The 27,058-nt window shown below is 37.2% G+C and overlaps 1 protein-coding gene across 1 annotated transcript in view; it reads left to right on the plus strand.

Moving 5' to 3' along the window:
* Positions 1 to 27,058, plus strand: part of WWC3 (WWC family member 3) — a 98,619-nt gene that overhangs the window by 31,093 nt on the left and 40,468 nt on the right. The window contains 5 exon segments of the mRNA XM_063392818.1: positions 6,195 to 6,304; positions 11,058 to 11,261; positions 14,337 to 14,413; positions 16,436 to 16,515; positions 22,645 to 22,774. Of these exon segments, the coding sequence (XP_063248888.1) occupies positions 6,195 to 6,304; positions 11,058 to 11,261; positions 14,337 to 14,413; positions 16,436 to 16,515; positions 22,645 to 22,774 (601 nt within the window).

Genomic DNA, 27,058 nt, shown 5'->3' on the forward strand with positions numbered 1-27,058 from the left:
GTAGCTTTATATACATTTTGCATCACAAAATCTAATTGTTCAGTGTTTAAATTTAAAAAATGGTCTAACAGTGATCACACATTTTTCTCACACTTCAAGATGCTGATTTATTACAGTACAAATGGCTGGCTAGTGCCATCCCATGCCTTGTGTTTTGCACATTGATTTATGTGTGTTGGCTTTTGTAACTGTAAATTGAAGCAAATGCACTGACTGGAGAGTATTAGCACTCTGTCATCAGCTTATTTGTTGAGAAAAAAAAAAGAAAATAATGAAATATAATAAGAATAACAACATAAATAGATGCAAAATATAGTGTGGTCTTAAAAAGACTGAATTTCAAGTGACCTTTAGAAGAGTTGGTGCTGTTATTTCCTTGCTGCAGGGTACCATTTTTTTCCCCAAGGGAAATGTATCCCAGCAATGACACTGAACACGTTGCCTTCTTTAAATCTTTATCCTGAGCACAGAATTTCATTTATGTAAGTTTCAGTCTAGCTATCTGTATTGTAGATTTATTTTAATGAAGAATTGAGTAGATGTTCAGTGAATTATTTTATTCAGAGTCTGAGGTTAAATCACGTAGTAAAGTGAAGATATATAAATTGGATTAAGAAAAAGGTTAAAAGAAACTTGTATCTTGAAAAGATACATATAGTTTGGTGAACTTTGTTGTACTTTTTGACTAAGCAGTTGGTATGTAATTTGCCAAACTTTATTTCAAAATCCAGTTCATTTTTACGATTTGGCTGCTTGCAGGGAGCTGAGTGGATGGAGGACAGATGAGGAGGAAAACCATGGGGTACTCCAGAGTGCTGCAGCAGTGGATCTGGAGTTCATGGTGGATTTCCTGTGGGCAGCCTGTGCCTGACTGGCGTGTGCTGCCCCAGGGTGGGGCTGCGCGGCTCTGCCCGCTGCCTGTTTCTGCCCTGAGGAGGAAGCTCCTTCCCTGGGCAGCTGGGCAATGTGTCCCTGCCCTGTCCCTGCCCTGTCCCTGCCCTGTCCCTGCCCTGTCCCTGCGCTGTCCCTGCCCTGCTCGGGGCCATGGCACAGCTGTGGCTGCAGACCCTCTCTGTGTCTCACAGAGACAGTCTTGGTGCCCGCGCCAGAGCTATGCTGGTGGAAGATGTCGAAGAAGTCCCTCCAGGACTGCAGTGTGACTTTTAAAAACAATATAATAACAATCCTCCCATTCTCCCCCTCAGTGTAAGAAGCTCTTCCTACCAGTGTCTGTGAAACAACAAAAAATGAACTTCTGTTCCTTCTCAATTTCTTGGTTTGGTTTGTTTGGGATTTTTTTGTTGGTGTGTTGTTTTTTTTCCCTCTGTGCAGTCAGAGGGAATAAGAGGTACATGGTACAAGACAAGAGGGTTAGTTGAACTTTATAACAATGCCTGTAACTTAAATTCATGTTTGAAAGGAAGTAAGAAAAAAACATCGAAAGCTTTAAAGTGTTCACGTGATTTCTCATTCTGCCTTTTTCCTTGTGATGCTTCAGTAATATACTTGGCATAATACTTCCCTTGGATAAGATATTGCTGGATTTATCAGATTGCTAATTCTTTTCTGGTTATTCTATTCATGATTTTTAAATTGCTTGGTGCTCTCTAATGTGAATTAATGCAGTTTCCAAGTAAATTAGTAATACATTTTCTGTATCTGCATTTGTCAGGCAAAACCATCTATCCTGTTAGATGACAATTCAGACTGAGATCAGGTTTAAGTTTGGAGGTGTATCAAATTTTATTAGTTATTTTTGCTGCAATTGGACCTAACCAAAATCAGAAACAAAATTGAACTCACTGTTGACAGCTGCTATTCTTGCATTCTTCTCTCTGTTTCCTACAATGACTTTTGTTCAGAACTTGGTGGTTCTTTATCATAATTGGCCCTCATGGTCAGTGCTTTCCTCTTAATCCAGGGACACTTTAATTTAGGTGTCTAGGCATTGTTTAAAGGAGGGCGACTAGTTTACAGCAGTGTTTCTGCTTTGGAACACCTTTTCGATTTCCTGTTCAAGATCTTGGAGAAACAGTCTCTGTTTGTCTTTATTTAGTTCCTCCCAGGGGAAGTTTTACTCCATTAGACCTAGGGATTTCAAGCAGCCAGGGCCCTCTAATGTGGCATGAGGGCCATGGGAAGACTGAGGATCTTATCTAAGATTTTCCAAAGCCTTGTGATTTTAGTGATCTGGTTCTGGTTTTGGAGGTCTATGACAATGAAGTTGCCCCAGTCTATCTGTGGAACTATGCTTTGGAGATGTGAAATGTGTCTTTGGACTGAGCAGCTTTTCTTTGTTATTTAAAATTTGTGGTTTTCTATGAGGTTTTTTTTTTTGGGGGAAAGGGGTTGTTGAAATTAGACACTGTTGACAATGTATATGAAGCTGAAAGCACTTTTGAAGTAAATTATCTAAAATGTATTTAGCCATTATCCTTTAATGTCTTTTCCTCTACCTATCCAGTCCCTGCCATGAACTGCTGTATTCAAGAAATACTTGTTTTGCTACCACATATTCAGAAAGTTGTAATAATGTATTCTGGAATCCTTCTTGTGTCCTAGTGGATAAAGATATTAAATAAGTATGCAAGGAGGAGAAAAAACTTACTTTAGTCACTTGTTTGGTTTTATTTTACAGTTTAATTTCTGTATTCATACTGTTTAGCTTAGTAATTGACGCAGAGAAAATGTGAATGAAATCTGGGTTTTCAGATGTGTCTGTTGGATTGCGTGCAAATACCAGACTTTTTTTTCTTCTTAATGAAAACATAATTTGGGCAGAGTTAGAAGTGACTCTTAGATCCGAGGTGCGTGACATTGCTCAAAGATTTTTCTCTGTGTTTGATATGCTAGATTTGGATTATGGAAGCTTTCTTATGTGATTCTGTATTTGCTTCTGAAGGGTTTCAGAAGGTTTTCACAAAAGATTGGGTGCCTAAGGACTGATTTGGTGCCTTTATCCTTTTGGAAAGGATAAAGTCAGTTAATCTGATGTTAAGGTTGATATTTTGATCTGTGCAGAATTTGCCCCCATGGAGAACTGTTACTTGTACCTGGCCTGTAGGTCTAGTGGCTGCAAAGAGTTAATGCTGTAAACTGTCCCAGAGGATTTTCATCTTCAGCTGAAAGTTCTTGTTAGTGTCTGCCAGTTGTTTTGGGGGAAACAGGAGGTGATCACGGGTGTGTGTGTTAGTTATTGTTTACCAGCAAGACCACAGATAAATGCCTTAGTTTTTCTTTACTGTGAATAGCGCAGTTTGGGACAGCCCTGTTTTTTGTTTCATCAAAGATGGCAGCATTTTTGTTGTGTCTTTGTCTCTGTAAAGCTTTGAAAAGTTTTTTTGTCTTTATTTCAATATTTTGAAATGTTTTAACAGATGTGCTTGTACCTTGTACAAATCTTTATAAAAAAGTAGAGAAGATCTGTTCTATTTTATAGAACTTAAGCTAATTAAAAACAAACCCAGAGGGTAAAGCAGTATTTCCAGAAGATACTTAATTTCAGCAGTTTACTGCTGTAGTTTGTGGCTAACCTCCAATGTAGATACGTGCATCTGTTCCATTTTGTCTTTGTTATTTTGAAAAATCCTAGTTTCCTTAACTGGAAAGAAACTAATCTTGTCCTCAGAGTTGTGCTGGTTAAACCAGGAAGGTATTTTTTCAATTCACTTAGTCAAAGCAGTGCAAAACACAGGCAGAAATCTCCAATTCTTAGTTTTGTGCCTTGGCAGAATATCCAGCTACACAGGCATAAATGTGACTGAATTGAGTCAATGTGACATTATGCTTTGTCTGAAGGGTTATCCAATTTAGAGCAACTTTGATTATAGTTTAAAATGAGCAACATCAACTTAATAATGGTCTGAATATCTGGAAGACAATTTTTTATGTGTTGGGGTTTTTTACCTACAAGTTTTCCTTCAAAACCATTAATTAAACTGTTCACACATGCTTTTATAACACTCTAATGAAAACTGGTTAGAACAGATGCACTGATTTTCTTCAGTCTCCCTTTTCCAAAAAGTGAACATTGTCCTTGTCCTACAAGTCTGAGTCCTGGCAGGATCACAGAGAGCATTGAATTAAAGATTTTGTTGTGTGAAAAGTTAGAGTATCATGTGCAGGTTTTATTTATGAGTAAAGGGTGAGGGTATGTTTGTGTAACAGGCAAGCAAGTCTCATAACTCATTCCAAAGAAAATCTTGTCTATAGTGCAGTAATTTAGGAGCTGATGTCTAGACTACTTTGAGAAATTATAAACATGATATCTTCAGAACAAGACCATGGGAGTTTAAGAAAAAATGCTGCACTTTGTATGTTTAATATTTGACTGAATTCCAGGGAGATGGGGAGTATTTTGGCAATATCTGGTCTGCCTGACTGTGAGATGAATTACTGAGAGTGCATATGTCAGTTCCTAGTAACATTTTCTTTCTTGAATACAGCATTTTTGGATTTGCATGATTACATGATATAAACTACATATTTGTCAGTAATGGAAAATTTTTATTTTAAATAGTTGTGCACAAGTTTATGTACATCTTCTTGTTAAACTGTTTATAAATGTTGGAGTATCAACCAAATAGGTTCAAGCAATTTTTTGACCTGAATAGCTTGATCTTTCTACTGTTGTGCAGAGCTGTTGAAATGTGACATTGAAACTAATAAGGATATATATATTTTTAATTCTACTACAGTTAATTTTGAACATTGTAATCTCAATCACTTTAAAATAGTTTCAGGAGGCAGGTAAATGCAGTTTTTCTGTTTGTGATGTGCAAAGTTTTGTGTTCTTTGGTGGTGGTTGAATGATGTGCTTACTGCACCATTGGACCAGCTAGAATGTAATTGCAGTAGTATTTCCATCATTTGAAGTTTTTCTTTACCACTGGATTGTTCTGATTGGTTGTATTTTGGGGTGGGAAAGGACTTCCAAGTTCAAAGACAGACGTACTTTAGTTCAGACAAAGGTCCTGTGTTATACAGGTGTTATCAGATGAGGGGCAATTATGATTCCTAATGGTCTCTCCATTCAGCAGTATATTTGTAAGCATAGTCCAAATCTGGTGTCAGAAAACCTTAATTGGGTATTACAGCCTACAAACAGAATTACAACGAGCAGTGTTATGCTATAGATTATGCTCAAGTCAGTCCCTAAATTAATGCATGTATTTAATGTTTGCAAAGTTGTCATCCTTCTAGGTATTAGAAGTGCCTCAACAAATATGAGGCAGGTGTTGTATCTATATCCCATGTGTAATTGAAATTACTTTATTAGTACTTTTCAATGTATGAATTTAGAGACAGCTTTTAGAGGAAAACATTATCCTAGTGGTTAAGTAAAGATTAAAATAAGTATTTGGATAATCAATATGATTAGACTGAATGTAAAGGCTTTTATATTATATAATTTATTCTTCCTAGTTTTTTATATACCTTGCTGTTCTAGAGCAGCATTGGTTTAGAGTCTTTCTGTATAATATGGAACCCAGTACTTTCAATGTTCCTGTCAACACTGACATGGTTGTTTCAGTTTCCTATTACTCACTTACATATTAAGACTTTGTCTAACAAGGGCTGTGATATTTTAGGCTGCTAGATAGTAATGCTGTTATTTATTAATTACTATTTCTGCTCTAATTGCTTCAGAATTTTTCAGAGATGTTTGTCTCTCTTCTTTTTGAGGGAGAGGAAGTCATTTGGATATGTCTGGACCAAGACAGTATCATTAATAGTTGGAAATGTATAATTGAAGAGGGAGTGTGTTATATAGTGCTGTCTTGAATTTTATGTTATTTTTTTTAAAGACAAGCAATTATGCTACATTGTCACCAGAAAGAAGTTAAAACGTATAAAGCTTCTAGCAGTTTCAGTAGTGGTGAACTCCAGTTTCTCATTTGTGTTCTTTGCAGTATGGGAGAAGAACAGGCAGGACTGCATGCCATTATAATTAAATTGTTTTATGTAGAAACTAGAGGGGAGAAGCTTGTCTTACCTGTTTGAGGAGTATCTGTCAGCATATTTAAATGAAAATTTATTTTGAAACTGTATGTTTGTAGTTATCAGCACATTCCTAAGTAGCATAACTAGTTTTTGATCAGCTGGTGAAGGTATCTTCAAAACATGTAATAACATTCATTGCATTGTAAACTCTGCACCTTTTGTATTTATTTGTGCTATTTTTATTTTTACAGGATTACAAAGCCATTGACGTTTGCTGACTGTGTTGGTGATGAGCTTCCTTTAGGATGGGAAACTGTTTACGATCAACAGATTGGAGTTTATTATATGGACCACATAAATCGTGAGTAGATTTGTGCTTGTTTTGAGGAATACTAGCAAGCTGGTGTTTACTCTTGCCACTAACTTTGCTTCCAATACCATTTATACACCTCATGCTACAGTGAGAAAATGTAGTACAGTGAGAAATGCAAAAATTTCTTGCAGAATGTGTTTCCTTATGTTTCATATGGGGGCATAACTGTAAAGAATTCAATTTGTAAAGAATTTTAACACCTATGATTGAGCTATAGTGTATAAAAATATTTCTGTTTGCTTGGTCATACTGTGAAGTATTAGTAATTTTGTTGTTGCTTTTTGTCATATGTCAGAAAGATTTTTATGTTATATTCTTATATTTCCTGTTTTTCCACTCATCCATAGTTCATTCTTCTAGATTGAAAACCAAAATACATTCTGAGAGAAGTGTGCAGATTTTTAATCAGAAGCACTGTGAAATACAGTGATCGCATCCTTGCTTAAGCAATACACGTTTTATGTTTCAATACAGTACAAAATGCTATCAAAAAGACAACAGATGTCCCTTTTGGAAACTAACTTCCAACGCTTTCCCTTTTGGACTGTTGCTGAGCTTTGTATCATCACTGTGGTACATTTGGCAGTTCTACTTTTAAAAAAAGTCTTATCTTTATAGCTTTGTACTGCTGCTGCTGTTACTGTTATGCTATCATTAAACTTCTTATCACCACTGAGTGAATGCTTTCAGTATTGTGGGAATTGGCAGTTGGTGGGGATTAAGAAAAGAAGAAAGTAGTTATATGGGCTATCACAGCAATGGTAAATAGTATAATCTGAAAAAACAACCTTAATACTATCTACTTGAAATGTAGTCAATTAAAAAATGAAAGTGTGGAAATAATTTTGGGCTTCCAGCCATCATTGGAATTACTTGTGTATTGTAGTTTCACAATTACTTGCTTTAAAAAACCCAAACAACAGAATAATGAATGTTCCCGTGGTATTGTTTGACCTATACAGGTACTTATTTGTTATAAAATTCAACAAAGATCATTAACTGAATCATAAACTTTAAACAGCTGTTAATACATTCATCACAAGGACAGATAGACAAGAAAATTCAAAGGCAATAAATAGAGACTGTTAGGTAATTGTTACAATAACTCCGAGTTTAGAAAAAGTATTAGTTTAAGGATTGCTGTCCTGGTAATTTTAGTAATGTTGAAATTTAATGAAAAGTGAGGATTATCTTGGAGTGCAGTAATGGAGTGCACTTGCACCAAAGTATGAGTGTGAATGCATATATTAAAAAAAAAGAAGGTATTGCCAACTCTTTTTAAAATTTGTTTTAAATTTGCAGGTGGTTTTAAAGTCCCTATGGAAAATGAGTAGAACATGAACTCCTATTTCAATGCTGTGCCTTAAAAAAGCTACCAATAGTCCTCTGCGATAGGCGTCACAATCATCATCACATGCAAAGAAAGGGCTCCCTTTTGCTTTTCAAATTTTGTTATTAGCATCTTTACCACAAACTTCAAGTTTGAACTTACAGAAGGGATATTTATCATTGTAGGCATGTCAGATATGGCTTGCATTTTTTTCTGTGCAATTGAGAGCAAAAAGTGTCTTTGCAAAGAGCAGCTGAGTTCCCAAATGATCAGTGGGTAGACAGAAAGAAAAGATGAATATTAATGGGTCTGGAAAAGTAAAGCTAATCATATTAGGTATGAAATAAAGCTAATGTATGAACAGAGGGATAGAAGCTTCATGAGGACAGTGCTGAATGGAGTAAAAGAAATCATTCAACAATTAACAAGGTTGCAAAATTAGTCTCTTTCATGATAACTAATTACTTGCAGCCCACAGATATTATCCTAAATGGTGATTCAACCGTCACAGTAAAATGGGTTTGTCACCCTTAGGCTAATACAGTGCTTTCATATACCAACAAGATTTATAATAAGCAGGAAGACAGAGTTGATATTATAGCTGGATAATTATTATTCAAATATTAGTAGGATACTTAACCCAATTTTTAAACTGTGGACAACAAAGGTACCAATCAAGACTGCATTAACTTCCTTCATAGAAGTGAGAACTAATGAATAGACATTCACATGCATCACGATAGTGGTGTCAAACAAGTGGCAGAGATGGTGTAGGAGGTGAAGAAATGTTTTTCTGAAATGAGTATGGCTGAACCACTTGGAATGGCAAGTTTCATATTGGAATAGCTGCTTCAGGAGAAAACATTTGGATTGCCTTCTGTGGCTGTCTGGGTTAAATGCTTTATGCAGCACTGGAGTTCCGTGTTAATTGGCAAAACAGTTAAAAATGCCTCGGTGTCAAGAAATACTGTGAGAAAATGCAAGGGATAATTCAAAGAGAGTCCTTGTACACTTACGCTTACCAGGAACCTCTCATGCTTTGTGTACTCTCTCAAGCTTTTTGCCCTTGCACCTTTTAAAAGAAAACAGCAATACATCTGATTTTTTTCTAAGTCTCTTGCTATGTTTGTTTACCCAGGAAGCAAGAAAAAGATTTCTAGGCAATAGTTTTCCATTTAAACTGGAAGAAAAACAAGGAACAGAAGAATCTTCTGTAAATCTCAATGGTGCTTCCAACCCTGATCTCCATCTTGTTCTGTAAATTCAGTACTTTGTTGACACCCTTACTAAGCTGCTCTTGGCTGTTATCCAACCATTGCTTAAAAACCTTGGCGGTTGCCAGCCACAGAATTCCTTTCCCTCCTCCTCAGAGTCTTGGGAGCCTTTGAAGTCTCCTCGAAGCAGTTGGGCATTCCCCAGTGAGGGGATAATATATTCTCTGCATTTGTCTGGGACTGTTCTTGAGTTGCTATAGTGTTTTTTTTTTTTAATTGGTTGTAAAGAAATGAAGGAAGTTAATTTTATCATACAATGTAGTTTTAGTCTTGTTATGTGGCAAACTTGTTTAGAAATCCAGGGCAAAGTTTCAAAAACCAGAGAAAAGCAGAGCTTCCCATGCACTAAAGAAGCTTTTCTACCTCAGATGAATGCTGCTAGCTTTTCAGAAGGCTTCTGAAATAATTCTGTGAGAGATGCAGTGCCCTGAAGTATAGGATTTCAGAAGTTTAATGTGTAATAAAATGTAACACCTTAGCCTGGACTGTTCACTGGAATTAGGACTAATAATTTACCATTCAAAGACAAAAACTGAATCCTAGTAAGCCTATCTGTTTTATAAATATTTACTAATTTCTCATCATTTCCATGGTGCTTTTTGCAGTTTTAGGAATATTAAAATTTGCACAAATTTCAGAGGTACTTGTGGGCAGATGAGGTAGCAGTGGAAATTGAAATGCCCTCAGTGAAGGGTGGGCAGCAGTCAGAGCTCTGTTTTCTTCTGCTTGCCCTCCCTGTAGAGACGGACTTATGGCAACTCAACAAGCCAAAGCACATCCTGTCCTTAGCTGAGGAGATAGTTTTGGGACACTGGAGCCAGAAGGGAATCAAAGAGGTCTCTGGGAATTCGGGAGAAATTGCAGAGCTGTAGGCACTATCTTTATACTGGTTCAGTGTGAAGAGTTGCAGGGAGAGAAAGGTACAGCTGTTAAGAGAAGAGGTTATTTAGGAACCTAATCTGCAAATCTGTTGGAAGCATTGCTCTTTAAAGAGCTTTCTGGTTTTGTTTGTATACTTTTCAGATGGCTCTCAAATGGTGGAGCTGCTAGCATGACCTTGACACCATTAGAGTTCTTAATCTGTTGGGCTCAATCTTCTACAGCTTTGTATTTCATCACTGGCACCAATATACTGAATTATGTACTCAGGATTAGTGCAAAACATAACTGGCTTTCATCTCCTATAAGAAACCAAGTTTGAAAAAATGGCTAGGTGCTTAGCTCCTGACTGTGCTGCAGGTTTTGCCACTACTTTGAACACTGACATTGTGTCTGCAGCAGCTTCTTACTGGTAGAGCTTCAGTCATCAGAAATTAACATCACATTTAAACTGAATGAACAAGGCTTTACATGGACATCCTCATGTAAAACGTATTTGTTGACTCACAAAACCCCCCAAAAGGAACCAATAATTTTTTAGGATTTTAGTGTGTGTCATCCTCAAATGCCTTTGCAACTGCAGAGAGATTGTTTTGCAGTCATAACCTTGAAAATCAGCAGATATGAGAAAGTGGTTTCTTTGGTGGAAACTTGTTTTTGGTTTCTGTTTAAATAAAAACTGTTCCAAACCTTGGCAAGGAAAAACTCTTCTCTTTCTTAAGACTTCTCTTTCTTAAGACAAAAAAAAAAAAAGAGAGAGAGAGAAGTGATTTAAAAGCTTTATGGATTCAAGATTCAGATGCTGACTTCTATGTTGAATACCTTATTCTTCTTAACTATGCAGGGGGAGCCTCTGTCCTTTTAAGATGTTATACTTATGAAAATGTATGCAGTATCATAAGATAGTTCCAGCTATTTATAGACTTATTGAGATAGCTTTCACTTTTCCTTATGGTTCTGGGTTTTTAGGTAGTTGGAATTTTTAGTTGGCTATGAGGGAAGGTTAAAGCCAAGTTACTGTTTTCTTTCACTGGTTTGTAAAGAAGATAGTAACATTTAAATGCCTTTTTTAGTTGAAAAGGCCTTTCCTGTTCTTTCACTCTGCATTCTTCCTTCTTCTCATCCTGGCTGGGGTGATTTTGGGCACTGTAATGTCAGGTGTGCTGGTTGAGAATGGACATTAACAAAAATAACTTGGATGTCGTAGCACAAAGTGTGATATAATTTTATTTTAATGCTTTTACTTTTTCCTCCTTAGAGCTCACACAAATTGAGGACCCAAGGGAACAATGGAGAAGGGAGCAAGAACGCATGCTAAAGGAATATTTAATAGTTGCCCAGGAGGCACTCAATGCCAAGAAGGAGATTTACCAAATAAAGCAGCAGCGGTTTGAACTAGCCCAAGAAGAATATCAACAATTGCACAAAATGTGTGAGGATGACAGCCGTTCCTATGCCAGCTGTGAGTTTATTATCTTTCCTTGATTTTACCCACCTGCCCTCACAAGATGTGCATAAGAAATAGTGTGAAGTATTTCTACCACCTGATTCTTCTCTGCATGAAGGTCCTGACTGCAGCAGTGAGGTGCTATCCTTTGACTCTGCAATTCAATGTCTTCCAATTCCTGTTATGTCTATTACACCAGAGATTTAACATTTAATAGGGTTAAATGTTACCATTAAAAAGGAATATAATGTTAAACCGGGATATATCCCAGCTGGTGTTCTACACATCTTGGAGCCAGCTGTAGTGATGCTTTCTTCAAGGCAACAGGGGGCTGAATGTTACTGGATCAGCTGCCTACCTGTGCTCCTAAACCCAAAGTTTATTTTGCAGTTAACATGGGAGGGAGCCATCGTCTTAGGGGAAACCTGTGGATCCATAGTCTGTTTAGCAAATTTATAAAGAGCTAGGGACAAGCTGTTGTGTTCATGGGTACCTCTGACCATGAACTATGAAACAATATTTCATTGGTTCATCTCATTCTTGAATGTCAGCCTGTGATACTGATGTTGGTGATACAGAGCTTTGATTTCCTGCCCTTTTCATTCTTCAGATGTCTCTGGTAGCTTGGAGTAGATGATACACTTTTTCTGAATTCTGAAGATGTTGTACCACTGTCATGGCTGCTGGTTGGTGCAGTAAGAAAAGGTCTAAGGTGTCTTTGTCAAAGAGTCAAGTGGACTAGTTCAAAGAAATGGATATATCCAACAGCCACATGGAAATGTAGTGGAGTTTTACTGGGTTTTTTAATTGGAATTTTTCAAAGGCTGTAGAGTTATTGTTTTGACTGCAGGTTTGCTGTTAAATGCTAAGGATTTAACAAGAATGGGAAGCTCTGCTTCAGCCTTTTCTGAAAATCTTCAAGAAATCTGATTCTGGAAGGGGGCTTACAGCAGGTGTCTGGATAGAAGTGTTTAGCTACTGCTTCAGTATATTTATTAATCCAGGGTAATTCATACATGTGCCAAAATCCTGAATAAAATATATGTTCTAGAGCTGAGGTGTGTCCCAGATGGTTTGGACCAAGTACTCTATTACTGCTGAACTGGGATTCTCATCTTGTTGTTTAGTTTATATGTATGTATTCTGTGATTCAGTTTGTGACATAACTGAACAGTTGTGACTAGTCTTATTTCCCCCTCTCATTCAAGTTTCTGAAGAAGTAGCAAGATATTTTCCTATTAAGAAAAAAATTTTAGAAAAGAAACTATTGTTTAAAGTGTGTTTAACAACTATTTAAGGACTTAGAGTAAAAGGTAGCGTCATCAGTAATTTTTGAGATTAGAAAATTTAAATTGACATTTATTATGAAACCTTTCTAGGACCTTGGGCTTTTTTTTGTTTTTTTAATTTGCAGTAGTTCTATGGGATATTTTGTTGAATTACTTCAGGTGAATATTCAGAAAGAAACCTGTGTTGAAGATGAAAATATACTAGAAAAATATAACCTTTTTTCATATTTTTGAAGCTCTTAGAAAAAGAAGTTATTTGAAACAGGAACAAAATATGATTGAAAATTACAAAATTGGTGGTTGTCTGTAATGAAAGCAAATGCTATGTCAATTTACTTACATTTCTCAATTTTCTGTTAGTTTGGGGTTTTGTAGGTATATCTGGAGTTGATAATGAGAATCTGTAAGAGCAATTACATAAAACCTTTTCCTTGTTTTGAGGTGGAAGAATATTTTAATTTTCTGCAGATGTGTTAATATATTTTATGTTGGTTTAAGGTGATATGCATCTGTTTTGAAAAAATGGGATGGACTGATTACTCAGATGATTTTTAATTTTTTTTTAAATATCCTTTTTGAGATTACTCATGCTGTCAACCCAAGATTCCCAAAAGCTTCCTCTCCACTTGTTTTTCCTAATTTGACTCCTCCACTCCACTGTGGGATACTTGCTTCTCCTTTTATTGTACAGAAATATTAGGCTTGTAATTCGAGTGCAATTACATGACCAAAGTTGGATGCTTATATAGCAAATATCTTTGCCTCCATCACCACTTGTTTCAAGTTGTTGCATTAAAAGAACTAAAACTTCACAAAGTGTATTCCTCCACTCTGCTTGTGGGTGCTGCCATTGACTCAGTGTGCTTATGAGTGGGAAGTGATGTGAGCTCAGCGGTTGTGGGTTGGCAGGGAGGTGCCCATGCAGCAGTTTTGTGACTCAGTTGTGATCAGCACTGTTTAAAAAAAAAAAAAAATCCATAGAAAATCCTGGATTTAGAGAATTAGTCCAGGCATGACTACTCATTTTGGCAGGTTCCTGCACGCTCGACATGACCTTGGCATTGCAGTGTTCTTCTGGGTGTTGAAAAGCCCAGCGCAGCCCCAGACATGGATATGGGTTTCAGTACAGCAGCCTTCAGCTCTGCAAAAGGATGGAAGTTCTGCCAGCACAACCCCATCCATTCACATACCAGGCATTTTTCAGAGGGCCAGTGCTGCCTTGAATGGCTCACTCCATAAATCATGGTTGCTCTTGCCCAGTCTATCCCCTAGGACCTGCATCTGTGCAGGCTTTAGCTTGCAATCGTTGTCTGACTGTAGATACCCTGCGTTAAGAGCTCACTTGCCAGGGTTGGTTTGTATTTCAGTTCCCTGCACCGTTGCTTTAGAAGGCAGCTTCTCTCCCTAGCCAATATAATTTTGTTCTGACAATATTTTTTTTAACTGGAGTCTCTGTCATACTGTTACCTCAGTGTACCTAGGAAATAACTAGTAGTTGTTAATATTATACAAATTGCTTGCCTCAGTAGATGCCATCATGCTGTCATAGATGCTAGTTGCTTTTTGGAAATGTGTGGTGCTGCTATATGCAATTTTTGGTGTTGTTCAGGATGAAAAAAAGAGTTTCAGGTGGGTCAAATGGAAATCATCAGTTGTACTTCAGCACAGAGGATAATTTTAGAACCTAGTGACTTTTAAGAAAAAGAATCAATGCAATGGATTATTAAATAGTGCCACATCTTAACAATTGTATTAAAGAAGGGGGGAAAAAAAAGTAAAATACTGTTTTCCATCTGTTTAGCATTCTCTGGATTTTCAGCTAATACCAAGTATGACCCATATCAAATTAAAGCAGAAATAGCCAGCCGTCGTGACAGAGTGAGTAATCTTTTTTCATTTTGTAAAAATATGAATTAGGTGGAGGGAGGGTCGGTCTGTTTTACTTTAGCATTTACACTGAATGTTGCATGCATTTATAGAAATACAATATTGAAAAATGTTGTTTTATTCTAACCTGTTGCTTTATATTAACTGCATTTCTGTGACTTGAGAAGTAATGCTTTTTCCATGTTACTAGTGCAAACATTTTTGTCACAGATGTCAGAGGCAAGCTCAGCCAGGCTTTCAGAAATTGCATTCTCTCTATAAACTGCCACAAGCAGTAAATGCTCTGCAGCCAGGTTCTTTTGGTTCAAACCCACTGTCTTCATACCATTTACCCATTTTCAGTGAGGTTCCACTGGACTGTAGGTTTGGCAACTTATTTGGAAATCTCTTCACAATTCACTAAATCTGTTGACAAATAGAATTTTTCAACTGATTGGCCAGAGCTCTTTTATGAGGAGAGGGAAGTTCACGTATTCTGACAATGACAAGCAGTTCTGTAACAAAAATGTTCCTTATTTATACGTTTTTAAAAAAATTACAGTCATAGTTTTGATAAATAAGTATGTTAATAAATACTTATCCTTGCAGGACAATCTTCCATTTTTGTTATAGAGACCACTTTTCACAAGAGTGCCTCTGAAAATAAATCCCGTTCACCACCCTTCAAAGGCATTTATTCTATCTGTGTATATTTATTACATGCTGACTAGTGTTTGCTTGCTTTACATACTCTAAATGTCAGCATATTCTAAACAAGAAAACAAGCCTCATTTAGGTAATAGTTGAAGAAAATAAACAAGATTTTCACTTACAATTATTTTTCTTTCTTCCTCTTTAAAACAAAATGACCTACTACATGCATAGGATAGTATGTTCAAGTGTCTGTGTACGTAGACATTGAGTTGTTTCAGGAAATAGAATGAAATAGGCACTGTAAAGTTTTTGTGTACATCATACTAGTGATGTATTTTCTCATTTTACTTTTGGTGAGCGTTGAAGAAGCTGGAGGGGGTATAAAAGTGTTTGGGGGCTGGATATGCCATGAATTTTGATGAAAGGGAGAGAGAGCTGTGCAGCATGGTCAGATTCTGACAGTCCTGGTTTGCATCCTGGTGTTGGTGCAGAGCCCATTCCTCTTGGAAGAGAGCTGAAGAAAAAAATTTTTTTTTACTCTCTTTGTTTTTAAGAAGTTTTGTAATGATTTTGTCATTTATGGATGTGCATGTGAAAATCAAGAGCGCTCTGGGTAAATTCTAGAAAATATCTGAGTTTGGTAGCTTAAGACACCTACTGTCCCTTGCATTCTCCTCCCCCTGTTGCCCTCAGTTATCTGTCAGCTTTGGAGCGCAAGAGGCTCTTTCTTTGCAGATCATTCTTGGCTCTTCCATGGTCTGCACAAACTGCTCAGGTATCTGTTTCCATAAAACCACAAAAGTAGGTTTTTGGAGACATCTTTGCTATGTCACTTTTGATTTATGCTTCTTGTTTGGATCAAGATAAGTGACAAGGGGGTTGAGAGGGCAGGATAATATGAAAATGACTGTGGAAAGCCAAGCTGCCATTTCTGGGAGAGACCAGTTCTGCTGCCAGTAATTTTGTTTTCCTGGACTGAAAAATTAACAGCATTGGATGTTCCATCTTTTTTAGAGTTGACTAAAGAATTGAAGACAATTGAAGTTGAGGGGTGTCTTTGCTACAAAGGGACAAGAAAATTTATATGGATTGAAACTTGCTAGCTGTTAGCAAAAGCTGTTGTAGAAAGAAACGTGATAGAATAGCTGAGGAAATTGATACTTTGAAAGCTGAATGTTTTGACTGCTGTTTGATTGGACCTTAATGAAATTTAGGAAAGTCTTCTGTTATTTTAATGCAAAATTTTAAAGCAAGAAAAGAGAACTCAAACGACCTTCAAGTTCTTTAAAGTAGCTTAAGAATTTGTATTTAAAAACCAATTCTTTTTATTATGGAAGTTACTGTTACTTATTTTTACTTTTAATTGTTTTGTATATTCAGCTTTCTAGGCTGAAACGAGAATTGGCACAGATGAAACAGGAGTTGCAATATAAAGAAAAAGGAGTGGAAACTTTGCAAGAGTAAGTTAAGAGTTTGTGGATCCTTTGTTGGGATTTTTTTTTGTTTTTTTCTTTTATTTGTCTTCAAATAAAATTCATAGAAAAGTGTTGTCAAAAAATGTTAAATGCTTTGCTTCACATGTTCTGCTGTCATAGTTATGCAGGGTGAGAACAATGTGAAAGGATGGAAGAAGAGTTACAATTGGTTGGAGTTGTGTTTTCATAGGTTCACATGCAAGAACAGCTTTATAGGCCATGTCCTTTAACTCTTCCTCAAGATATTGCCACACTGGAATTAGATTTTTAAAAATATTTCCCAAATACTTTTTGGAGATACCTACTGCCTGGAGCACAGCCCAAAGCACCATGCTGTAGAGTAGTTTCCCCTTGGCAGTACCAAGGCTTTCTGGCGGGGTGCAGAACTTTTCTTAGGGGGAATTCTGTTCAACACTTCTTCTCTCTGTGTAGCTGTTGGTCAGGCCATCTCATTCTGTATGGCTAGTACTGTAAATCTATGGTCTAGCACTGATTTGTGCTAGTACTGTAAATCTATGGTCTGTGAGACCATGTGTGCAGAATGTCTCTATGTAAATGTGAGTCCTTGTCTCCTCCCAGTAAGGAAAGGAATCTCAGGGCAATTTGCCACTGCTCTCAGGGCTATAGGCAGCCCCTCTCTGTTTCCTGTGTGCTCAGTGGTGTCAGAGGTTGTGCAGTGTTGTGCTGACCCTCTCCCTGCCACTCTCCCTGCAGGCCATCTGATGGGAAGGGAACTGCGTGACTTCCATGTGTACTGCTTAGCACCTACACACATAGCTCATGCACGGGATGGCCTGTGGGATAGGGAGACAGGTTGCCAGGCCATGAAAAAGATGGCAGGTAAACACAGATTGGTGTGGCTTCCAGATTGCTTCAGCAAGGCCAGCAGCTGGGCCAAGAGCATGAACAGCACTTGGATCCACCTTGGATGTGTGGCCGAACATTTAGAAACCATGGCCTTTTTTCCAGCATACATGTGAACAAACTGCCTAATGCGGGAGCTTCCTGAAAATGTTGGAACTGTTGCATGTCTAATGCATTTTGCAACATAAGTGCAGCAGCTGCAGAAATACTTTGCAGCTTTGGATGTATTGGATTGGTGCTACAAACCATGGGCTTTCACTTCAGAAATTCTGATGAAATTCCAGGGATCCTGGATCAGTTAGGGTACTTATTTTCCACTTTCAATTGGTACTATGATAACAAAACAAATTAAAGGGAGATTCTCATATTTAACTTTTAAAAAAGGAGTAGCCTGTGCACTTAATATTTTTGGTGTGTTTGTTTTTTTTTCAATAACAACATTTTCTATTTTTTTAAAGCAAGACTCTTTTGTTTTATAGTGCATTTAGAAAGTTTCATAGAAGAAAACTTGTTCAACCAAAATACCAAAATTCTTAATTGGCAGATACAATGTAATAATTTTCAGGCATAAATGTATTTTTACTAAAGCATTTAGAGGTAGTTGGGGGAGTTGGTAATGTATGATATTAACTGAAATTTATTAAAATAAAGCACTCCAAATATTTGCAGTTTCAATATGCTAAATAATGTTTTAAATATAGTCAACATCTTGGTATGGTGGCCTAGATATGTAAACAGGAACAGAACAAAAGCAATTGTTTTGTATGATAGTCTTAATCATATTTTGAGTAAGAATTGCAATGCCTTTTCTGCTTTTTAAATTTGTTTTCCTTCTACTGGTTATTGGGTTATTTTAAGGGTGTAGGTTCAATTATTTTATAAAAGGACTAACCACTTGACTAGGAGAATGAAAGTATATGAAGGCCATTTGAAACTCAAGATTGTTTTAATTAGTATAATTCATTTAAGATAGTCCAGCAAAGTAGTGCAACTTTTTGAAAAGTAAAGTCTGCAAATGATTAAGAATACAAATGTTAGTCTTGGATTATAGCCCAAGTTAAGTTGCCCATGCTCCAGGATGGAGTTATAGGAGAGACATTCAAGAGAGGAATTATTTTAAAGCATATCTGATCAGTCAGTGGCCACTCCAGTCATGTAGTTTAAAAGTTCAGGCCTGACAGCTCAGTGCTTCAGTGCTGCTCATTGCTGCTCTTGCTATGGTCGCCCTCTGTCCCCTTGGTGCAACATTTCTTGTTGCTTGCTGGAGCTGGGGAAGACCTTTTTCCTGTGTGTTACCTGGAGCTGAGCTCTGCTCTCTGCAGTGACTTCTGCACTTGTGAAAGAGGCTTGTGGTTTTGTTTTGGTTTTGTGCTTTTAAGTGGTTTTTTTATTTGCCCTTCTGGTGAAATACATGCACTTTTTTTTTGGAGTATTTGGCTTCTAGGAGGAAGTGAGCCAATTTGGACAGTACTTACACTAACAACTGAAGAGAGGAGCTTCTCTCACCTCCTTCTGTAGTCAGTAGACAAATTAGCCTGAAAGCCTAATTGTGCTCTAGGCCGTCCCTCTGCAATCCCTCCCCTACCTCCTGTATTTCTGGGGAGAGAAGGGTCACTCAAGTCAAGTACCAAGGCTGAAGTAGTTTAGTTTTTCCATATCCTCAAAGTAAGTATATTGTCTAAAAAGAAATTCATTGCTCCTTCTTTAAAACAAAAATGCAAAACAATGTTTTAACTCTGTTCCCCCTTACGCCGCTTCCCCTTCCCCTTTCAAGTTTATTGCATTCTAGACATTTCGCACTTCTGTTACGTTTTCTAAATTTTTGGTTGGCGTCATTCTTCCTTCTTGTGCTAAGTCAAATCTTCAAGTAACTGCCAAACTGCAAATGGCATGCATCCTGTTCAGGTTTTTTAAAAGCATGTACATCACTTTATTTCAAGTGTGAGCCAAGAACAACATTAGGAGCCGTTAAACTTTGGGCTTTACATCTGGCTGAATATTTGCTTTGAAAGTTACCAAAATGGCATCATGTGCAGATATTGGAACTTGCTGCCGGGTGACTCTCTGTTCAGCCTTTGCTTGGTATAGCTCACAGAGACGAGACAGATTTTATGGAGAGGGCAATTTGGTTGCTCAGTATTTCCATCATTTTATGTTGCTGTCTGATTCAAATGCCTTTGTTAAATGCAAATATCTTACATTGACATTTTCCATGTACAGTGTCTGCCTTGGACTGTGTTTTGTTTTCTGTTCTTTATAATTTTAGCAAAATGGCTTAACCATCTTTGAGGAGAATGAAAAGAAAACAAAACCACAAAATGACTGTAGAAGTGGGGTTTTATGAGCAGAGACACAATTGAGGGGGGTTTTGATACCTCTACAGCTTCAATACTATCAGAATTCTAATATTTATAGAGGTGCAGCTTTTTATCAGGACTGTACTTTCTACACTTTCATCTGAATTTGGCAATGTTATATATGATAAGCCTTTGGACATAAGTTGGTGTTTGCCCAGTGGAGACTTAGTAGAGCTCTCTGTTCAAAGCCTGCACAGATCCCCACCCTGCAGGATGGCGCACCTCGGCCTCCATCAGCACCTTTGCTCCAAGGTGTGTCTGATCCTGTCACAGTCCAAGCTTACAGGGTTAAATATGAGCCTTTTCTGGAACAAATTCCTTCCTCTGGCCTGACAGCAGGGACTGAGAAGGAGGAGCAGTTACTTCTCTCCTGTGTTTTCAGTGACCCTACTGCTCCCCGGCAGGAATTTTGGAGGAAGAAGGCGTTTAGCAACAAAGGAAATGAAAACTTGGCCAGTTGGCCAGGAGAGCAGAGTGCATGCTGTGAGAAGTTGGGAGTGACAAGGAATTAAGACTGGCTAAACAATTTGTAGCTACAGACTAATTTAAAGGTTAGGACATCTGACAAAAACTTTAAAATTAGATTTTTTGCTCAAGTACAGGCCTGGGCTTTGGTGGAGGAAAATGGAGAAACACAGAATCTGCCCTACAGGACTGAAACAATGACAGGCATGTTAATAGTCCGTGTATCCTAGAAACATCTTCGTACCGTTACAGTCCTGCATATTAGTTGAATATTCTTGCTATTCATACACAGGTCTCATCTATATTTGTATTGTGCTTTTTTCCATTAATAAACTGGAAGACTGTTAACTCTATGGCTTTCAGAAATAGATCTTTATGAAAAAAAGGAAAAGAATTAACAGACAATAAATAACAGGTAATTTTGTAAGCTACTTTAGTCAGTTTGAGTTGACAGCAATACTGATTTAAGCCTAAATATTTCTGGCAGTAGGAACCTCTCTGATTCTTTCCTTAAACAAATAACAATTCATAAGCTGGGCTCCAAAGTGGCGCCCAGGAACATGAATATGTGGGTAACTGGACAGAAATCTGGTTGAAATTAAATAATTTCCTTTTCCTGAAATGCCACCTTAGTCCTGGCAAACAGTATAATGAGCAGTTGTGTAGAGGGCATTTTCATGTCTAATATTTGAACATAGTTCTTAACATTACAGTTGCCTTCAGATAAAAATGTGTTATCTTTTTCATGTGACTTTTAGCGAATTGGATCAGTTGTTTTACCATGGTTTTATCTGCTCAGAATTTTAACTAAAAATTAGTGATGACTCAAGCAAACATTTGAAAACGAAAACAAACAAACCCCCAGCTTTAATACACAGGACATTTAAGTCCTTTCTTGTTCTTGAAACAGTATTCATAAAATATGGTATTGTATGTTTTCTAATGTAACTTGGGGAAATTTGTGTTCAAAGGAAAATCTTGAGATTCAGACTTCTTGTCTCCAAAAACAGTAACTGTCTGAAAAAACACAAACAAATTAAAACTTTAGAAATCAACCTGCTTTTCCCCTAAATATTGTGAGCTATACAATAAAACCACAGGATTTTAATTTACCCCTTTTGATTTTTCATTTTAATGTTTTAATTTTAAAGCAAGTAATCAGATGTAAATGGAATTGCACTGCTTGTATTTTAACTGGCAGAACATCCTGAGAGACTGTTCTTGACTCTCTAATATAACATTTATCTCAAAACTTGTTGGTTAGTCTCAATATTTTAAATAGAGTTTGGGTATTCTTCTGCATGTATTGCATACCCTCACCTACTATACATGTCTATAGATCGATGTCCTTTGTGAGGAACGATGTGTGCTTTTATCTTTAGTTCTGTTAACCTGACATACCTTTTCCTGAAGCTGTTTGTTCTTCACATTGGTCTTACGACCTTTACACTTACCACCTTTTCTCTGTATACATTCTTTTTATGCTAGGTTAACAGGAAAACTGAGTTTTCAAAATTTTAACAGGAACTTTACATGATTTTCAATAATTGCTCTAAATAGCCCGTTAAAACTCCATAGCCATTTGTTGTAAATCCAAGACCAAATGGTTCTTCTAATAAGTTCACTATAGTCTCTTGTCTTACTCCTTAACTTAAAGCAAATCATCAAGATGATACACTGGATTAGTCTTCCTCATCCTATTATGTTGTCCTTTACTATTGTGAAATGTTGAAAAAAAAGGTTGAAAACTCAGCCGGTAGATGTTCAACTTGAGAGATTTTAATATGTCAAGATGGAAACATTAGTATTATTTCAATCTTAGGTCACGGCTTGAGCTCTTACTTCTTGCTTAAAGATTTAAAATCTTCTGGGATGTTCCCATATCATGTTTTTCAGTGCAGAATGATAATGTCTTATTGATATCTTATGAAAAAGATATTCAAAGAGGCCTACAATGGCAGGAAAGCATTTGCAATAGAGTTTTAGGCATTAAAAAATTTCTTTCTGAGAAAACAAAATGCTTTTGTTAGAAAGTTCTAAAGCAGGATCATGTAGAAGACCTGGAAGAGATACAGCAATGTGTGATGATGCAAGAAAAATATGACAGCTAGACTGCTCATCTTTACCTTTTGAGTTATATACATCTAGGCTAGTTTTAGGTTCATTTTACTTTTTACTTATTCATAAGCAAGCTCTGCATTAGGATATTAAACCCAGGAAATTTGTTGATTCTGCAGAACCTGACTAGATAATTGCTTTGCTTTGTCTTTAGGGTTTTCTTGGCATGGAGTGCTGTGTTAATTCCAAGTAGAGTATCATTTTTATTCCTGGAAATGAAGTGGTACATGAATAAACAAGAGGTCTTAAAAAGCCAGTGTGTTTTCTAATGATGTGAAAATTTCTGAATTTTTCTTAATATTTTCAACAGGATTGATCGTAAGATGTCAAATGCTCATACAAATTACAGACTGGATGAAGCACAAGCTATAATGAGTGAACTTCGAACCATAAAGAAAGCTATATGCACAGGTGAAAAAGAAAGGCAGGACCTTATGCAGGTAAAAAATATGCTGCTGAACTACTAAATAGTAGTACCTTACGTCTGTTTTCTTTCTTGGGATTGCATTGGGTTTACCAAGTTTCTATAAGGAGGTAGGATGACCTAAACTGATTTTTCTGTTTGATAATTACCAACAGCAAGTAATTCAAAAAAGGTAACTACTCATTGTCTATACTGCAAGCACATGACTTCATATGCATTTCATATTTTTGTCTTAAGTAATGTAGTTAACTAAGTTTCATTTAGCTCATTAGTGTTTTCACTGAATATAGCTTTCTATTGTTGCTATGTTGATGTTCTATGTGGTAATGACACTGTATTAAGAAAAACTTTTGTGATTTGTGGTATGTGTTTATCATTTGTTTATCATTTTGTTTTATGTCTCTTTGTATTACCTATAATGAAGTAGGATTGAGAGCTCATGTGCTTATCCTTGTGTCAACCATGTTTTTCCCTTTGTATGTATTTCACCAAACTGGATCTCTATCACTGTCACACTTTTTGCCTCAGACTCTCAAGTTTGAGAGTTTATCTAGGCTCGTGTTAGTTTGAAAATGTTCTCACAAAACCCTCAAAGAATATGAATAGATGCAATGTATACTCAAGCTTGAAATTGATGAATTAGAGCATGAAGATTGAGGGGAGATACATACCTGGGCAGTGGTCTAAATTTTGAATGGATTCTGTGCAAGCTCTGAGTTGTGTGTCTGTGTTATTAATGTGATAGCAGCTGGATCAAAGAGCAGTGAGCCTCTGCCACCATAGGGACTTCCCTATAGACTTGCTTAAATATGCTGCCTATACAGAGAGGTAATAAGGACAGTTCTCTTCACCCAGTCTTCAAACATTTGTTTGGAAATAGGCATCTTTGTTACCTAAAGTTGTGGAACTGTACTAAATTAACATTGCCATGCAATAATTTTCTTTCAGTTTTCTCTGCCGTAGTGTTTTTCAGGGTTTTTCTTTTCTTTTTAGTTGCTAAATGATATGGGAAGTTTATAATCTACATATAATGAATTTCCATAGTTATGCCATTATTAAGTCTCCAGTGCATCACACAAAGGTCATCTGATGGACCACAGATCCTTGTTTAAGTAGACAGAACACTGAAGTCACTATGAAAAGTTTCTGCCTTGGCAACTTCTAACATATTTGTTATTTTGGGCTGGCCAAGTTTTAAAGTGGTTTTCAGTCTTCCACAGGCCTGACTAGCAAGAAGTGATTAGAAAGGCAGTTCTTCATGGATGCAGTAACACACATTTTAGGAAACTAACTGGTAGTATAAGGACTTACATGTGAGATCTTGGAGCAGTTTAACTACTGGCCTTGTTTTTACTTTCCCAATGGATTTTTTTAACTCTTTTCCTTACATTTTCAGTCCTCAGTGGCAGTAAATCCAGCTGTAAACATTGAGATGCTTTGAAAATCGTATTTGGCAAGCAAACCTTAAATGTACTTGCAGTTTTTTTAAGTAGTGTTGCGGGAGTTAGAACTCTAGGATGAAGGATTGGGCAGTGCTGGCAGGACCAGAACATAGAGGTTGCACAAGACAGAAGCAAAAATGAAAAGTGCTTCATCCTTCTTTGTGGCTCTGTGTGATGTACAGAAAAGATGACCCTAGGAAATATCTTTTTTAAGTTAACGACAATCTTTTGTGATGGAATCCACTAATAGAACATTAGACTATATGTAGTGCAGGAGAGTGTAGAAAACAGTTGTTCCACACAAGTGTAGCATGCAGAACATGTCTTCATGTTTTGTTACAATGGCTATACAGAACTAAACAAGGTCTACAGTTATAAAAATTGTGTATTTTTGCCAGCTTACTATGCTCTGCAAAAAATCCAGCTATCTTTTTTAATTTTGACCAAAAAAAATTACTTTTGGTGTCAACAAAGTGCTATGCCTTTTAATAACTATTTGAAGATTATCGTTGTTGATTTAGTTAGCTTTGTCAAATAAGTACAAGTCTGTTTTAAATATCTTCCTAATCAGTTCAGAATTCAATTTTTATTTTCCAATTAATATTGGAATTGTATTGTCTTTGAAAACACCACATTTTAAAGCCGTTGTTGTTCAGACAAATTTTCTTAGGAAATCTTTTTAGTTCTGAGATTTTTTAATAGAGGAGTTAGAATTATAGTGTAAAATTTAGATTTTATTTCAGAGAAAGGAAGCAGGCCATTTCTTACTACTTTTTAATTTAAATCTGACCTGTGTAAGCAACAGAACTAAATATAGTAGAAATGACTCAGTCTTGTGTAGGTGCTTGGAAAATTGTAGCTGTTGTAGAAGTATGATAATTGGTTTAGTTGTGTGGAAGAGGATGGTCAGATTTAAATTGGATGCTGTGATTACAAATAAAGCAAAATATGCAGTGCTACTGCTCTAAAAAAGTGGGCAGACTTTTTATATAAGGTTGAATACTAAAAGTGTGATTAGGTTCCTGAAAGCAGTGTGTTTATCTCTTCTCCCCCAACTCTTTTCATAACTTTGTTTCTGTTCAGTGTGCATATGCTTTTAAAATGTTGTCGTCCTTGGAGAGCACTGGACTTTGGTTTTTGTGTGGTTTTTATTTCTTGTTTTTTGTTTTCTTTTTGTTACCAGTTAAATTGGCTAAATAGGTTTGATAGGAAGTGCACTGAAATTGTGCAGAGTACTCCCAAGTCAGATGGCAACAGATAATGGTGAAATGACAGTGCTCATTTCTCTCTTTTTGGGTAAGTCTGGGCAGATGTGCCTAGAAATTCACATTAACAGTGGGCGTCTTTGGCAGTTTCTATGGGATTGCCATAAACAAACTTTAAATGTGAGATGAAAGATGGATTCCTCCGTGCAGCTGGGAAGGAAATTAGTCCTACTGTGTATAATGACAATTATAAATAGTTTCTATCTAAAAATGTGCTAACTTGGGTCATAATTTTCCATGTTAGGGTTGCTGGTGTCTGTTTGCACTCATCCAACTAGAAGGACTTAATGCATTTATGTTTGCCCAAGGGCATAGTCATCTATGCATGTAGATGTAAGTTAGGGTGGTGCTGCTTGGTGATTGCCACCTGTCAAATGCTCTCTCATTTTTAATAGGGGCCAGGATTCAGCAACTGTGCCGGGAATAGGAAGCCTGGCCAGCAGCCAAGTAGCCCTTCATTACCTGCCAGGGTGAATGCTAAAGGGCATCAGGGGCATACCAGGAGCTCATAAAGCAGCTGAAATACAGGCAAAATAGATTTAGATTTAAGTTCTGGCATCAGGATCTGTGGTATTGCACATACTTGTAACATAATATGTGTTAGCCAAAGAAGGCAGATGGAACATAACTTATTAGGAGACACCTCAGGCTTTCTGAATCCTGACTTTTAGTTGATGCAACTGGCTATGCTTTACTGGGAAGAGGCCATGATCTGAAGTTATTATTTTCATGTTATAAACCCATTAGGGATCCCTCTTGATCCTCCATACAGCAGGAGTCTTGACAGGACTGGGTGATTGCCAGTGAGTTTTGAAGAAGAGAGTTAGACAGGAGTCGGCAGTTTTCATAAAGTAAAAGTTGGAGGTTTTTTTCCATATTGTGGAGCAGTTCCTTTCGCAACAAGTTGCAAGGATAAAGGGACATTAGCTGGGGATCTCCTGGCTATGTAACTTGAAATTGAATTTGGTGTTTCAAGCCTAAGAAGAAACTATGTTGTTTGTCCTTCATACTAAAATGGTTCAGTTCGGTTGGGAGGTGGCAGAAGAATTGGCTTTTTTGGTGGACCCAAGACAAGTTTCTGGAGGAAAGTGATGGTAGCCTTGTCCCAGTGCCAGCATGTCTGGCACTGCTCTGCACTGTCCTCCCTCCTTGCCAGTGTTCCTTGTGAGATCTAAGCCCCTCTCAGCCCTGTAGAGAGCAGGCAGAGACTGAGGAGGGAGCAGCACAAGCTGTCCCATACGTGGTGTGTGCCTGTGCCTCTCCTGGCCATTCCCTCATCCCTGCTCTCCCTCACTCATCTCTAGTGGAGGCTGGCCTGAGGGAGGGGCTGGTATATGGAGAGCAAAGGGATGGACCATGTATGATGGAAATGGAGGCCATCAGAAAAAGCTGTTTTTTCTGGTTAGTGTCAAGCCTGCTACAGTTCCATAATCCTGGCTGCTTCCTGGGCTCTGAAACCAGATGCCTCCATCTTCAGCATGGCCTTGCTTTTCCTGGCAGTAGCAAACAGTTGCTGTTACACAGGTTCATTTCTGGACTCTACTAATTATATTTGGTGTAAGAAAAAGCGGCATTTCTGTGTTATCCTTTTTA

Source organism: Prinia subflava, chromosome 3 (assembly GCF_021018805.1).
Source record: "Prinia subflava isolate CZ2003 ecotype Zambia chromosome 3, Cam_Psub_1.2, whole genome shotgun sequence".
NCBI classification, from domain to species: Eukaryota; Metazoa; Chordata; class Aves; order Passeriformes; family Cisticolidae; genus Prinia; species Prinia subflava.